General features: G+C 39.9%; 1 protein-coding gene across 1 annotated transcript in view; it reads left to right on the top strand.

Annotated features, from left to right (window-relative positions):
- The window catches only part of aig1 (androgen-induced 1 (H. sapiens)), a 29485-nt gene that overhangs the window by 1673 nt on the left and 11466 nt on the right, over positions 1-16346 (top strand). Inside the window, exons 2-3 of the mRNA XM_086265075.1 lie at positions 7895-8050; positions 11828-11929. Coding sequence (XP_086121201.1) covers positions 7895-8050; positions 11828-11929 — 258 coding nt within the window. The remainder of the gene's footprint in view (positions 1-7894; positions 8051-11827; positions 11930-16346) is intronic.

Raw genomic sequence — 16346 nt, 5'->3', positions numbered from 1 at the left:
GCAAAGCTCAATGCACAGAATTTTTTCAGTGCTCAGTGTCCCTGTTTTCTCAGTGGCCAATCAAAATCAAGAAGAAACTTGACCCAATGATATAAATTCTGTGTTAACAGCAAAGGAAATATGTTTAAGTGCTTGAGAGTGACCTCTCAGGGGCTAAAGACACATAATGTTAAAACTAGAGATGGTACGATACCACTTTTTTATGTCCGATACCGATATCATAAATTTGGATATCTGCCGATACCGATATGAATCCGATATAGTGTTTTTAATCACTAAAAATGTTTTTTAATATCTTGCTGCTTTTTCTATAAGTTCATACTCAAGTTACAAAAAACAAACAAACACTAAAGCCATTCTGTTGTACCTGTATGCAAAAAATATACTGCACCCAAAATATTTCATAGTTCAGCAATACTGATCAATCTAATAAAGTTAAACTTACTCCATCCTTCCTATTCTGGTATTTTAAAGAGTAAACAACCTAACCAATAGGGTTCTAAAACTCCCAGCAAAAAAAAATAAAAATAGGGGAACCCCCCCACCCCCACCCCCCACCTCATGATGCTTAATCGACGTAATCAACTTTAATTTGATGCAGTGTGGAAACAAAATGCACAGAAATCAATTATTTTTCAAGAATAATTAAATAGATTCAACATCTTTCTTCAACAGAATTGCAGAATTCACAGATGGTACCTTCCCAAAGGAAAAAGTACTATAGCTTACTAGGGTATATTAGACTTAACAGTTACTATATACAGTAATGGACTTCTATACATTTTTCATCAGATTAAAACTTTGGGTGTTAGATTCAGATAATTATTTATTAAAAGCGAGACATTTTAAATGAGAATAAGAAAGAAAAGTATGTCTTTGTGCCCCCTTTTCCCTGTTAATGCCTTATTGGCCCCCCTGGCTAAACTTTGCTAGATCCGCCCCTGCACAGTTACCAGCCATCAGCTGCGTAGGAAAAGATCCTGGTGTACAAAGTAATATTAAATAAATTCTAAAAACAGCTTATCAAGCTTAAACGTGCTGCTGTTGTTCAACCGCTGGTTTCCTCTTTCTGGTGCAAAGTGGGCCAAAAACAAACAAGAGAGACGGACTCGCTACAGAAAAGCCGATCAGCTGATCATTGATCAGTTTCATGATTGAAGTAGCAGCAGGAGAGGGAGGGAGAGAGAAGAGGCAGTCGCTCCATAAATCGGTTGTTAAGCTTAACGTGAGAATGCTTTACAAACATTCAGAGATGAACTTACACACTTGCTTTACTTCTCTCTGGTATAACTTTCTCGGAGATGAAATGCCGGTTTGGTAGCGAGGCTCCAAATACTGAACCAGACTGCCGAGAGGTCTCGCAGCCACAGTCGCTCTATCACGTGACGCACACTGCTCCGACATGCTAGGTTATGAGCCGAATTATGCCATGTCGCAAGTTTTGTGAGGTGCTTTTTTGATATTTAATGGATCGGATTACATTTTTTATTTCTCTCCGATATCCGATCCAGTAATTTACGTCAGTATCGGACCGATACGTAATATCGGATCGGTCCATCTCTAGTTAAAACAACACTGAAAGCTGATATTAGCAGAAGCTTGTGATTGACAAGGTGTGGACCAATGAGAGCGCAGTGTCTGTCAGTTTGAAAGACTAAATATGGTGTAGTGAAAATGCGCAGCATCCCCTAATCTTGAATAATAAAGCGTTTGAACGTTGCGGCTCCAACCCTGAGTGAGATCAGTGGTCAGCGTTCATTGAAGATTGTGCCCGTGTAGATTTTATTCTTGTACACTTACATGGTGTATCATAACGTCTCACTGTCCATTCAGTGCATGTGCTCTTTTTGCATCCATTTGTGCAGTTGTTGTCTTGTCACATTGCTAAACATATTTGTATTTTATTTGCTAAAAATGTGCAGAACACACATTAACAAACACAGAGATATAAACAAAAAAAGTAAGATCTAATTAAAACGTTTTTTTAGATGGTGCAATAATGTCATTGAAGTGAATTCTGTGGTTTATTCTTGCATTGAAAGCCTGATGTAATAACAGCCCTAATTCTTTTTTTTTTTTTGCATTAAAATCTTTTGTTTTCTTCTCACTCACTTTAGTTTCCAAGTTTTTGTGATTCATCAACAAGGAAGCGCTCATGCTTCTTTTTGCTGCCTTTATGCTTTCTAAACGGGGCTGTACTGCGTTGCACATATACGATATGATATTTACCTGTGATTACCTTGTGCCTAAATATCTAGAAAGATATCTGATTAGTTTTATGATACAAAGCGCAGCATTGCGTTGGTAGCCAGACGTCATGAGAGTTGCCAGAGGTTAATCATCAGCCATTATTTACTTACAGTAGTGACTCTAATAAAATCAGTTCTCCTATAGAGATCAGTAAATCGTGTCAGCTGAGTTTTCATTTGTGTGGTGACTGCTGACAGAGCGATATTGTGTTTGTTTTCTTGTGCTTTAAAATTGTCTTTGTCTCTGTTAGATGAGTTTATTGTTATCAAACTTCTTATTCTGAATATATTGTTAATTACTGATAACATACTTTATATAGTTTATACTTTATATAGTTTATTATAGTTGCTGCCAGTCGAACAAAGCAATTGATTACTAAAACCTGAGGGCTGCAATGACGGAAGCTGAAGTTTTTGCACTGGTAATATTTACTTTGTGCTGCAACGCAAAATGAAGTGCTTGGGCTAAAGTACACCGCGTATTTCCTTCAATAGTTGCAGCACATGTGTCGCTGTGAGGCCATAAAATGTGCACAACGGGCATTTTGTCTCGGCGCTCTTTACTGTACTTGTAAAAGCTGCTTAACATATCAGCTGAGAGGCAGCAACAGGCCAAACATTAGTGTTCACAATCAGTTTTCTTGATTCTCAAGTGTTATTAAATTAAGGAAATTATGCTGCAACGAGAGGCACAAAACTGCAGACACACACAGCTCTCATTCATCCCGAACAATGCGCTCACACATGCACTCACAAAGAGGGACTTCTGTTAGAGGCCGGTTCTGTTAGGCAGTCATTCACAAGCACGCTTTAAAGTTGGTGTGAAGTCGCTATAAAAAGCTAACCAATTTTAGAGAAATATCCAGCCAGTGGTTGTCTTCTTTCTGCAATGTTTGTGTTTGTAGAGGAAGCTAGCTGACATTTCTTGTTTTGCGTGCACCGTTTGAGTTCTTGCTGTCGTTATCTAAATGCGGCTGGGATGTCGATGCGTTTGTTCATTCACTGGTTGACATCCATTGTTAAAGAAAAGTAAAACAACAACACATATCATATATAAAAATGCTCATGTTCCACTGATTGTGCTTCACAGTTTTTACAAATGTAATCGATTTTGGCCACTAGCCATATTCTTATCCCTGGCTGCGATGGCTCATTAATGTACAAGGTGAGGTGAAAAAAAGAAGCAAAGTGCAAAAGACAAAGGTGTGTCCTGGGTGATAACTCGGGGGGGAAAAATGTCACCTCCACCCCTCCAACCTACTAATGCAGACTTTGGACGTTTCTAAAATAGGCACATTATCTCTCGAAAGCCAATATAAGGACACCTTGCAGGCTCTACAACATGTCAGGATTAGAATACATTAGACTTTACAATAATTGTTTTATATAAAACTTCTCTTTAAATAATCAATATAAAAAACATGTTGCAGTTATCAGCAGGTTAGGGGACCTTTTGTCGTTCTCATTCAAGGAAGTTTCCTAACAGAATATTCAACATTTCTTTAAATTAAATAATAGCTACAGTATATCCAAGTTGATGTGACATGTTAGACATGTTACGTGCCTACAGTGCTCTGCAGTTTAGCCTCTAAAATACTAGTCGGTGGTAAGGTTTCTGTAATGCATGGCGTCTCTTTCTGTACTTCAAATACAGGCACATGTTGGGGGGGGAGTTCAGAAGTGTACCTTCAAATTGCTGCAACACAATTTGCCCGAACCATCTGAGTGTACACGTGGATCAGCAGAGCTATAAAAACAAAAACAGCAGATGGCTGCGCTCGCTGATTACCAGTTAGTGCATTAGCATTACGAAGATGCCAGATGTAATCATGACCCGTTACATATCACATGTTGTTCCTCTGAAGAAATATCTTTGCACAAATCAGCACGCCACGTTTCTATAGCTACGTTTTTTGATAAGGTGCGCGTCAGGCAGCAGCACATGCTAATTAAATTTGCTCAGAACTGAATATGTCTGTGACTGATTGGCCTGTCACCAGTTATAGCCGCTCAGCTGAAACAGGTTTGTCTGGCCTATCGGTAAGTGGATTTCTAATTTTCTACTTGTAGTAGTAATAATAACAATAATAATAATCCTTATTTATACACATACCTACATATTTATAAATCTGTGGGATTGATCAATTTGGCATGTATAAACTTTAGTTTAGGCCCTTTTAAAGGCAAAATAATCTCTGAAGAGCATACCTGTGTCTTTGTGAGCATGGGAAATAGCTGTGTCATATTTTCCACATTAGCCCTCTTCCCCCAGTTAACTGTACCATTAAAGACCTGTACACACCAGCAGCCAGGAAACACACTGCACTGCAACATCTGGCTCCAGCGTTTGTGTGTATCAGTTTCTCACGAGGAACACAAAAGCCTCAAAATTGATGCAGTATTGATACGGAAACGAGGGCTTGAGTTTTAGGTCCATTTCAGAATTTCTTGTGTGCGTGCCTGTGAGTGTGCTGTTGCTGCTCATAGTTCTCATGGAAACCTATTATTTATGTAGCAGGCATGCTGCTTTAGACATGCTTGCTGTCTAAGATTTATATTTGCTGTCCACACATATTTCAGTGAGTAGACACACACATTTATTTAGGCTGCCCGCTGTAAAATGCCAGTATTCACCAGCAGAATCGTGTATATACCGAAGCACCCATAACTATGTTTTAAAGCCAAAATGCCTCTAATGACCAGCCATCATCACACCGGGCGATACCTAATAGTCTCAGAGGGAGGTTTGAGGAGAGGAGAGGTAGTCTGTGCCTCCTCTCCATCTTCCTCTGGAAGCGAAGGTCACATCCATCATTGCGAACATGTTGAAAGTGTTTCCTTACGCAAAGATGGGTAAAATATACAGAGCTGGTTTTCTCCTTCACCACAGCCCACTTAATGGAGATTCTATTGAAATCGAGCATTTGAAGTGTGAAGTATTTTTGGTGCATGTTGAAAGAAGCCACGTGTGGTTTTATTGAAATATTGTGCATCTCGTGAGGAATCGTTTTTGCACGCAGGTCACAGTGTTTCCTGCTGGTGGATGATTCTTTCATGTTGGACAAACACTCCAGAAGTCAGTTTGAGAGCTGTTAAGCTCAATTTTGCTCTCAGGGATTCATGCAGCAGTGCCCTTAGAGATTGTTCCAACTGTTTTCTATATGTTTTAGGTAATCAGCGACAATAATAGCCAGTTATAGCTGCTAGTTTCTTCACTGTACCTGCTTAAAGGAAAGCTCTTCGGGGTCTTTGCATCTTATTATGGCATGGCCTATTGTCATGTATATTTACCATTTTCTTTGCTCGATATACAGTAACTACACTATAATGCCTTTTAAGTAAGGTTCTGTTTAACACAGGAACTGTGCAGGATGTCTTTGGCATTTAAGTGTTTCAAGCCTGAGAGCACTGTTGCTAAGTGATGGGCATGAATTGGAAATATCCCTCCTCCCTTTTGCAGGCAGCAAATTATTTTTGTTCACTGGATTTCTGAATTAAGTTTAGAAAGAAAAGAGCAAAACCCACTGAAACTTTAAGTTATTTAAAGTGGACCTATAATGTTGGATTCCAGCTCCATGTTTTTATTCTTGGACACAAGAGTAGGTTTGATTAAAAATGACCCTTAGTTGTCCTAGCTGTTTTAGCTCCTCCCCCTTTGCCTGTTTCTCTGCAAACACTCTTGTGATAGGCTGTCCCTCACAAGTAGAAGGTTTGAGCAGCAGGTGGATGGAGCTTCCGTGCTCACAGCCAGAGCTGTGAACCTATGATAGAGACTGACCAATGTAGGCTTTTAAAAAACAACAATGATATTTAGTAATTAAAGTACTAATAAAAACCAATATCTTTCCTGACATTTTTTTTCTCAGACTCATATCGAAACATATTTTTTAACAGTTTTTTTTAAATGTACTTCTATATCAGTCCTTGTTAGGATGATATCACAGTGCAGTTTTTTAAAAAGACTTCATTAATCTTAATAATCTTCACTTTCACAGCAAATCGCGGATTCTTCATTTGCGCTCAGCCCGACTCTATCAGCTGCTTGTTGTGTTTGTGGTTTTCCAAACACGAGTAACGCCAACAGTGAAGTTCCAGAGTGCCCTCTGAAGTTGTACTATGAAGCAAAATGAATGGCTTTGCGAGCATTGTTGAGCTTTAAGGCAGAGTTTCGTGTGTGTTTTTAACTGTGTAAATCACCATGGCGACCTCTGCTGAACAAACTGGTTAGGCTTGTTCTGAGTTTCACTTTAAAATCGTTCAGTTTTTAAGTACATTACAGTACGTTACAGATTCTGTGCTTTACACTTACAAGCTGTTAAACTGTGCCACACTGACTAAATGAAGCGCAAACTGTGTGTCACGTTGGTAGGGGAATGTGCATGTGTTCATTTAGCGATGCAGAAAATGTATATAAGGTATAACTAATTTTAATCAGCTGCTAAGTTGCTTTTACGCTGCTGGAAATGCAGCTACTAGAACACAGAATGTCTGTTCAGTCAATAAAATTTATTTCACTTTTTGATCTGCCAACAAACTCAAGGGATTTCCACATTTTTGGCAGATAAATGCTGCCCACTGTGGTGACCCCTTTTAAAGGAACTTCATACAAAGTTTTTCAACACGGTGCCAGTTTCTTTGAACTAGCTAATACCAACAGCTGCTCTTTACTAAACCCAATCCTAACTGCTAAGAGAATATTTGTGGGCTTTTGTTGGTTGCTGGAAGCAAACTTAAGCCAGAACTACTAAAATGATAGAGATATAGCACTCAAATAACTCTTAATAGAAGTCTATGGGAGAAACTGTTACACTTAACATGGTAGCTGTCGTAGCCCTTTTAGCTGAAGAGCTAATCGGCAGCTGAACTGGTAAACAAGCATTATGTGTTTATACGCCTCTCTTCATTTAATCATTCGTTATTATTCATCTCTGGCTCTCTTCCACAGCGTGTCTTTATCCTGTCTTCTTCCCCTCATCCACAATCAGTTGTGGCAGATGGCCAACCTTTCCTGAGCCTGGTTCTGGTGGAGGTTTCTTCCTGTTAAAAGGGAGTTTTTCTTTCCCACTGTTACCAAGTGCTTGCTCATAGGGGGTGATCTGATCTGTTGGAGTGTTCTCTGTATTATTGCAGGGTCTTTACCTTATAATGGAAAGTGCCTTGAAGCAACTGTTGTTGTGATTTGTATAAATAAAGTTGAATTAATTTGAAACATAAATGATAAGGACAAAAACACTGGCCCGCCCGCAGATTACCCCTACAGGCATAGAAACCAATGCCAAGAAGCTCCCAGCATACAGCGTTTGTACTGATGTTAATGCCAGAGGAGGTTTGAAACTCTGTAGTTATAGCAGATAACGATTGTGTTGTTGCTCTGGTTCATGACAGTTTCAGGTGAGTGGTTTGTAACTATGTGCCTGGGCACAGCCTGTTTTTTTTCTTTCAACCACTTTTATTGAATTTGACTGGAGAAGTGAGCAGTGAAAGAGTTAACGATTGTCTGCAGTCTGTTCTCTTTGGCTCTTCTTCTTTCTTCTAAAAAATCTACCGTCTAAGCTCTTTTTCTCCTCCTCTCTTCATCTCTTTGTTGTGAGAAAGTGTTTGTGCTGCCAAAGAGCTCGCTGAACTCCCCCTGTTCCTCTCTGCAGGTGATCCAGGCGGTGTTTTTCGGATTGTGTGTCCTGATCGATGTGTCCAGTCTGCTGACTAAGGGAGGCGACAGCAGGGAGCAGGAGCGGCAGCTGAGAAAGCTGATTGGCCTGCGAGACTGGATGATGGCCGTCCTGGCCTTCCCTGTCGGAGCGGTGAGAGGATTAATGCACATAGGCAAGCACGTACACAGGCAAACACACAATAGCCCGGGAATGGATGGGCTTGCCTTGCAGGAACTGAAGGCCGGAGTAATCCATTTTTAGTATAATCAACTCTCCGCCATGCTCCCCTTTTCTTAACGCCTCTCTTGCCCTTATTTTTCTTCCACTCCTGAGGGTGGTGGCAGTGTCCTACCAACCTGTAATCATGGAAATTGTTAATGTCAACCGCATAAAAATTGTCTGACATTTTCAGTCTCACCTCATGGGGTGATTAATGTCTGGGAATGATGCTTTAAATTGAGCTTTTTTTCTGATTTGGCGCATGGTTGGGTTAGCCCGAGAGCCTTTGACCTTGATGGTTCACATAACAACAACAATAAACTATTTAAAAACATCAGAACTATAAAATCTCATTACACCAGGTATCTGCAAACGATCACACTGCAAAGCACAAAGGTCTACAGTTTACAATGTGATATCTAAACACTGTCTGGTGCCAACAATTATTGTTTTTAACTTTTTTTATTTAATTTGTTTATTTGTAACAGGGACAATGTTCATTATTAAACATTGCTGTAAATGCCGTAGGCTAATTTTTCATCCATAATCCCTGGCTAGACCTTAAAAGCAACCTAAAAACAAAACAAAATATATAATATCGACATTCTAAAAAGAAATAAAAGGTAAAAAGAGAAAAAAAAGGCAAACGAGAATAAGCCATACTAAAAGGAAACAACTAGGAAATAGGAGAATAAAACCAATTTCCCCCTGAGTGATTTCTTAGTATTTTTAATATTTGTTTTTCATGTTTCAAATCATTAAAAAAATAAATACAAAATGCATTTTTTAAATGATGATTTTATTTATTAAGGGAAAAAAGCTGTGCAAACACACCTGATCCTGTGTAGAAAAAGTAATTACACCTGGGATAAAACTAACGCCGTATTTCACAGAAAAAATATCGTACTGATAGTCGGTGATTATAGTGTTGTGGTCTGAGGCTGCTTTGCTACCAGAAAAATCCTGAAGGAGAATGTCCAGCCATCAGTTCATGCCTGAGGCTCGAGCTCAGTTGGGTTGTGCAGCACAACAATGACCTGAAAAAACACCAGCACGTCCACTTGTGAATGGTTCGATAAAAGAAGGTTTTGGAGTGGCCTAGTTAAAGTATTAATTTAAGTTATCTTAAATGGCATGATTGAAAACTCCCCAATGTGGCTGAATTAAAAGAATTCTGCAAAGAACAGGGGGCTGATATCAGTCCACAGCAATGCGAAAGACTCATTTTCAGTTATCACAAATGCTTGATTGCGGTTCTTGCTACCAAAGCTGGCACAATCACTTATTAGGTTTAGATAGGAATTATTTTTTCACTCAGAGTCAGGCAGGTTTAGATGGCTTTTTTCTATTAATAAATAAAATCATCTCTTAAAAAGCTAATTTTTGCTCTGCCGCAACTATGGATGGTCAGCGTGTTAGTAGGGAAACATGAGATGAAAAGGGTCCCGGCTGGTTAGCAGCAACTTAAAAGTAAAAGTGAAAGAAGATCAACAGCTGCGATTGCTCACTCAGTTAGATGGAAAAAAATGCTGAAAAGAGTCACCAGATATACTTTGGCTACATTCACATACCTGGGTGAACTCCTTTTGTGAGAGTTTGTGTAAAGAGAAAGAACATAGATTAACTGGATGTGAAAATTTACTGAGGTTAAAAAAATGGGTGTAATGGTATGATGTGCTTCATCTTTTTCAATCCTGCTGTGAATGAACAGAACAGAGAAAGCACTGACGAATCATCCAGACAGCCAGACTTTGACCTCTGTCTAATCCATTTTTTTTGCAAGGCTGGCAGTCTTTTGCTTAACACACACACTTTTATTCAAGATTTTACTAGGCAACGTGCCCCACAGCTGGCATACTGGAGAATTTGTGTGGCTACCTATTACTGTGTCCTGGCTGTTAGATCACTGGCACAAGATCATAAATATTCATGCTATAGACTACCAGACACTAGTGTCAAACACAGTTGATCTCTAAACCTAAATAACCCAATAGTTCCTGGCTCTATTGGCACGCGCACACACACACACACACACACACACACACACACACACACACACACACACACACACACACACACACACACACACACACACACACACACAATTGGCCTCACAGTTTAGGTTACATACAGCACAACAGGTGCAGCTACTACATTACCACAGGTAATGTCTCAAACTTTGCCCGTCTGGTAAAGGAAGTGTGTGCATTCCTGCATATGTTGCTATAGCTCTATTTGTGCATTGCATATATGCATGAGTGTGGAGTGTGCATATATTGCAGGCATTTGCACGCGGTATGGTGTGGTGGAAAATTGTGGGTGCCCCACAGGGGACAAAGTGCACGCATTGTTTCCCGCCACCACTGGCCTGTTGAAACAGAGAACATGCCAGTCACGGTATAAAAAGAGGTTGGTTGGTTCAGATGCCTCGAACTGGAACGCAGATGCCTGTCAGGTAATTCCACCCTCGTCTTACAGAACCTGGACTGGCCTTGATCCAAGCCGTGAAGATACATTAGACTGGAAGCTGGTCAGCTTATGGTGGGTTCAGGTCATGTGGGAAATCTGATTGCTGCAATAGCTGCATGTATCATTGGGAAGTTTTTGGTTTACAGAAGGCATGCAGAAGGTATCACAGATGACCCTCATGTGTCTCCCTCCAATGTCCTTCTTTACCCAATGGATAAATGAGGACAGTGTATATGTATCTCTAACAGTAGGTAAAAAGTAGAGTGTAGCCTAATGCATGTGCCAGGGGCCAGGTTTTCACTGCCTAAGAACTAAAAGATGTAAGTAGTCAACATGCATGCACATGTTAAATTATTACATCCACATGTTAAATTAAAAATTAGATAAACAACATACATATCTTAAGCATATTGTATTTTAACAGACTGTATCCAAAAGATGGATGCTGTCACCTATTGGTTCCCAGACTCAGTTCCAGACTCCCAGACTGCTGCCATTTTAGTTTTTGAAGCCAGAAAAGATCAAATTGGGTTGAGAGGGTTACAAGCTGAATCATAAACTGTTCAGGTGCAGTACACATATCTGCTAGTTAGTGCTAGCAAGTACTAAATTTTCACTCACCAAAAATACAGCACACAATCCTTCGATAGTCTGTACCTCACAACAAGCAATAATATTTGTTAAAATAATTTAATTAAAAAAAAAAACAACTGAAAAACTGTTATTTGAACCAAGAGGTTCATGGTCATTGACTTGCTGTTGCCTCAAGTGGCCATTAGAGGAACTGCATTTGCACATTGATTTCATTTGTTAGTGCTGGAGTTTGCCTCCTGAACGATTCTCTATTGTCTGTTTTTATTAAATTATACTGAGATTTCACTTTCTGCTGACTTTTTTACTCGTGTAGCATGTCACAAACATTGCATTGGCTGTCTCTGTAACGCTTAACTGCATTTTCCAAGGTAAATAGTCCCAGTGGGGTACCGTCAACATATTAAATAACCACTGATAGAGTGTAATGAAATGTAAGTGGTGGATATGAGGAATGTTTCTCATCACTGACCTGACAACAGAGCAGACGTTGTGTAGGCAGGACTAGTTCAGAAACGTTGTGCTGCATGCTAAAAGTCACTGTTTTTGTCCACTTATCTGGCACTGATGTCTTTTCCATAAAGTGTGTTGCACTTTAGTTGCTAACTTTTTGGGGTTTTTTCTGTGTGCGTGTCTCTCTCTCTCCAGTTTGTGGTGTTTACTTTCTGGAGCCTCTACCTGTATGACAGAGAACTGGTCTACCCCAAATTACTGGACAACTTCATTCCTCAGTGGCTCAACCACGGCATGGTGAGTTGGATTTTCTCTACAGATGTTGTGGTTCAACTGATCATACGACTTACTGAGATTACAACACATAAGGCAGAGCTGTAGAGGTAGATGGTGAAGGAAAGTGATGAGATGCAGTAAATGTATTTAAATTCATTGGATTAATATAAAGCAATCATCAAGGTCTGAAAGAAATGGAAAGAAGGAAATTTTCCTCTTCTTCTCAACTTTAGATAAATAATAATGAACACTGAATGATTAAAGAAACAAAGAATTGCTCAAATTAATAATTAAAAAAAGTCACTGAAGGCAGCTTTTAAATTCTGCTGCTATCTGCTGATATAAGTTAGTTTCACCAGTGTAATACAAGAAACCATTCCTTTCATCCACACATGAATTAAAGGTAACGTATTTCCATATTTTTCCATGATAAGAATCATTCTCCTGGCCTGGAGTAGTCCAAATTAGAGTTGAGTGCTTCAAATTAACTGTAAAATTATTTGGATACCCATAGAAACACATTTTTTTTTCTTCGTAGCTTCTTCTGTATGAAGGGTATTTACTCAGTCTTGAGCACATCAACATGCAGTTAGCCAGAGCAGCTTTTCCTCACAAACTTTTTCAACATGAGTCTGGGATGTTGGGACCAATTATTCAGCTTTTCTGGGATTCAACCATTTGTATTGTAACGGCTTTATCTAACCTCATAATACATCAAAGAAGAATGCGAGGAACATGTAAGCATGTAACATGTAACCTTTTTAGGCTTTCAGGTGTAGGATTTTCAGATGATAGTGGGAGTTTAGAGTTGGATGAAATAAAAGACCTCAAAATGTGCATTTTAGGAATGTGATTTATTTTGACACGGCGCACCGAGTGAAAGATAATTACCATTCAAAAAAAGGTTTCCTGTCTTCTTTACACTTTTGTCAGCACATATTTTGAAACCACCATCTGCCCGCCCTGCTCTGAAATAGGTGTTTTCCCTTGTGAGGGAGAAGTGAGAAATGAGAAGGGTATCCCCAATATGCTGATAGGCTTTATATAACTTTAATGGAAGGTTTGGTACTGATGCATACTCAGTATTCACCCAAGCTGGTGATACATCTGTTGAGCAGAAAAGATTGTGGAACATATCTGAGCAGACCAGTAAAACCATTTCATGTTTGGGAACTAGAGTCCTCCCCTTTTCTAGAGCTGAAATAATAGCCTAAAGCTTAGCCATTAGCATCCTGGAGCCAGAATTAACCATGAGCATCAGCGAGTGGTAGAAGCCTGATCAGCAAGCTGTGTGTATAAACTGTATGGATGCACTGTGTAGACTAACCGCAAACTGCACATCAAAGTTATAACTTCATGAAGGGGTCCAGTTGAGTTATTAGAAGTAGCTGATGCAGCTGGTGAACCACGTCGCTAATAATCCAAACGTTTTAAATGAGTGAGTTGGTGCAACATCTGACCAATCTCTAAAGACCAAAACCGTTAAACATGTTTATTTCTGCAGTTACATTAGCTTTTTTAACATGAGTGTCTGTGGGGATTGACATACATTTTTGAGCCAGCCTCTAGTGGTCATTAGAGGAACTGCAGCTTTTGGGACTTAATTTGAACCATTAAGATTTCTTTCAGTCTATGTCAGGGGTGCCCAATCTCGGTCCTCGAGAGCTACCGTCCTGCAGCTTTTAGATGCATCCTTGTTCCCACACACCCGAATCAAATGAATGGCTTGTTATCAGGCCTTTGCCAAACACGATGGCATGCTGAAGAGGTAATCAAACCATGTGATTCAGCTGTGTTGGAGTAGGGATGCATCTAAAAGCTGCAGGATAGTAGCTCTCGAGGACCGGGATTGGGCAGCCCTGGTCTATGTTGTTCATAGGGGTCACTGAAGCCTATGGCAGCTCTCATAGAGTGAAAGGTGGGGTGTACACGTGGTTTGGTGGTCACAGGGCTAACACAGAGAGACAGCTACATGCTTACATCCACACATGTGGCTGATTTACATTCACAAATTAACCTAACAAGCTTGTCTTGGGACTGTGGAAGCCTGAGAACCCACACAGACTTCAGGAAAGTGTGAAAACTCCACACCGACAGGCTGTGTCTCTGTCTAGTATTGTGCACTTTTACAAAAAGACATTACAAGTTCTAGACTCATCTGATTTGAAGCTGAGAGGGAGAATTTGTCCCCAAGTTAAGAAAATAAAATGGTTAAAAATGTGATCCCATTTGTCTCAAGTCAGGGCTAAAGAACTTTTAACTAAATTGAGGACCTCTGTGTAGAATAATAGATGTTCAAAGACGTAAAATGTAAAGCAGAGACAGGCAATGTCTAAAAGTTTTTAGATTTTTTGCACAGTATCAGGCACTTTGGGTGAGCACATCAAGTGCAGGACTCATACATCTTTCCCCTGGCATGCATTTGCCTCAGGACTGTCATGGGAACCTGGAGGATGTTTGAGAAACCCTCTCCTCAGCCTGCTGTGGAAGAAGTGGCACTAAACAGTTGTATTGATTGATGAATCGCCATATTAGGTTTCTGTATGGCAGGACATGTAAAGCTGGTCCTCCTTGGGTTATTAGTCATGTCAGTGGATCATAACTCCATAAACCTTGATAAATCTTATCAGTGGAGAACACTGGTGCTGGTGAACCTCTAAATTTGAATAGAGCGAGCGGCGGGTCGCTTTGATTTGTCATCTAGAGGAAGCAGGTTTAATCTCATGTTTAGACAACGACCAGCACACCACACCTCCTGGCTGATAGTGCTGTCAGCTGTGTGTGTTGTGAGTGATAATCGGAAAATTTTCCAGAACTCTGTCTGTGATATGCAAAACCTCATGAAACTTCCTGCAGCCAGAAAGTGATCCACAGAGGCGTGTGAGGTGATCGTTCCCGTTAACGCTTGCTGAAATGAAAAAGACAAAGATGGTGTGTGTGTGTGTGTGTGTGTGTGTGTGTGTAGTTTGATGTATCATACTCCAGGAGTTGATGTAATAGAATTGTTGCTATGGTGCCATCGCCAAAGACCAAAACAACCAGAGCACTACCAAAGCCTTCGTGCATGCGTGTCCCTTAGACACAGAAAACGTGAGGAGTCTTTTGTATGTGTGTGTGTGTGTGTGTGTGTGTGTGTGTGTGTGTGTGTGTGTGTGTGTGTGTGTCCAAGTGTGGTTGTAAATATTTTGCGGTATTCCATGGTATCACTGTTGTTTGTTTATCTGGGCTACCACGGCAACCATATGGCCGTTCCCATTGGAGGAGGGAAGGGTTGAGTGATGTTGACCGAGGGAGAAAGAGGAGACATGATATTGTAATAATGTGTCTGACTCTCACAGCTAGAAGCTAATTGGAAGTTAACAAAAAGAAGATTGCCTGCAGGCTCGTAACTGAACTGTCGTGATTTATCCGCTGTTTGCTAATGCTCATTATGCAATGAGTTTATACACACAGATTGCAGATTGCTTTCTTTTGTCATTTGCAGGCTTGGGTTTGGGATTAAAGTTAAGTATGTTTCCCCTCAGTTGACTGCACAAGGGGGATGGGTGGGGTACAGAAATGAGTAAGAGACTTATTTTGCCCTGTTGTTTGATTCAGATTAACCGTGCTTGGGATGCTTTTGCTAAACTTGCAGTAATAGAATAACTAATGTTCTCTGCTATTTTAGCAGTGCTGTGCAAAGTGGGGTGGATAATTGGTGGCAGTATCAGGGACAGGTTTATCAGCCAGGAGACCACGGTTCATTTCCTGTTTCGAATGTGGTGCTCTTTGTTTCTTTAACTCGTAGATTCATTTTCTTTTCATCTTAGTTTTACTTGGTTCTCATCCCGTGACGGGGCCCTGAGACTGTGGTACGCCACCCTTTTGGACTTTGGTGTTTTGCAGCTTGTCCTCCTTTTTACTGTTGCTTTCACTCGTTAATTTAGTTAAGGCGCAGTTTTTGCAACTTAAATTTTATTTTAATGTCAATCTTGACCCATTTATAAGTGCAGCTCAAACTCTCATTTTTCCATTTTTAAGATGCAAGAAAATAAAAGCAACTGCATGAGAGGAAATCAAAAAAAAAGAAAAAAAAAAAGCCCTCTTGCTTTTAAAAAAAGATTTATCAGCTGACTGATATTATCGCCTGATATTAGCTGTTTGTTGATCTGTCTGTTGATTTCTGTATTTTACACCCTTCGGCCATGCTTAGAGTGTTGACATTGCAACGTTGTATGAAAGTAAAAAAATATCACCCAATATATCAGAATCACTGAATATTAGCATCAGTATCAGTCTTAAGTATGCTACATTAGGTGGGCTCTAATAAATCAGTCCTTTTACTAAAGGGATGTTCATGTATTTTATGTAAAACCAGCATCTTAGATACATTTTTTAAGCCCTGGATGTGGACTGGCTTGGTTCTGCATTATGTGTAAGAGGAGGTAAGAATTAACTT

This window comes from Aulonocara sp. 'chitande type north' Nkhata Bay, linkage group LG15 (assembly GCF_057382095.1).
Source record: "Aulonocara sp. 'chitande type north' Nkhata Bay isolate Kocher_YH1m ecotype deep benthic linkage group LG15, A_spYH_male_GT1.1, whole genome shotgun sequence".
Lineage (NCBI taxonomy): Eukaryota > Metazoa > Chordata > Actinopteri > Cichliformes > Cichlidae > Aulonocara > Aulonocara sp. 'chitande type north' Nkhata Bay.
This window is presented reverse-complemented; position numbering and strand designations above follow the sequence as displayed.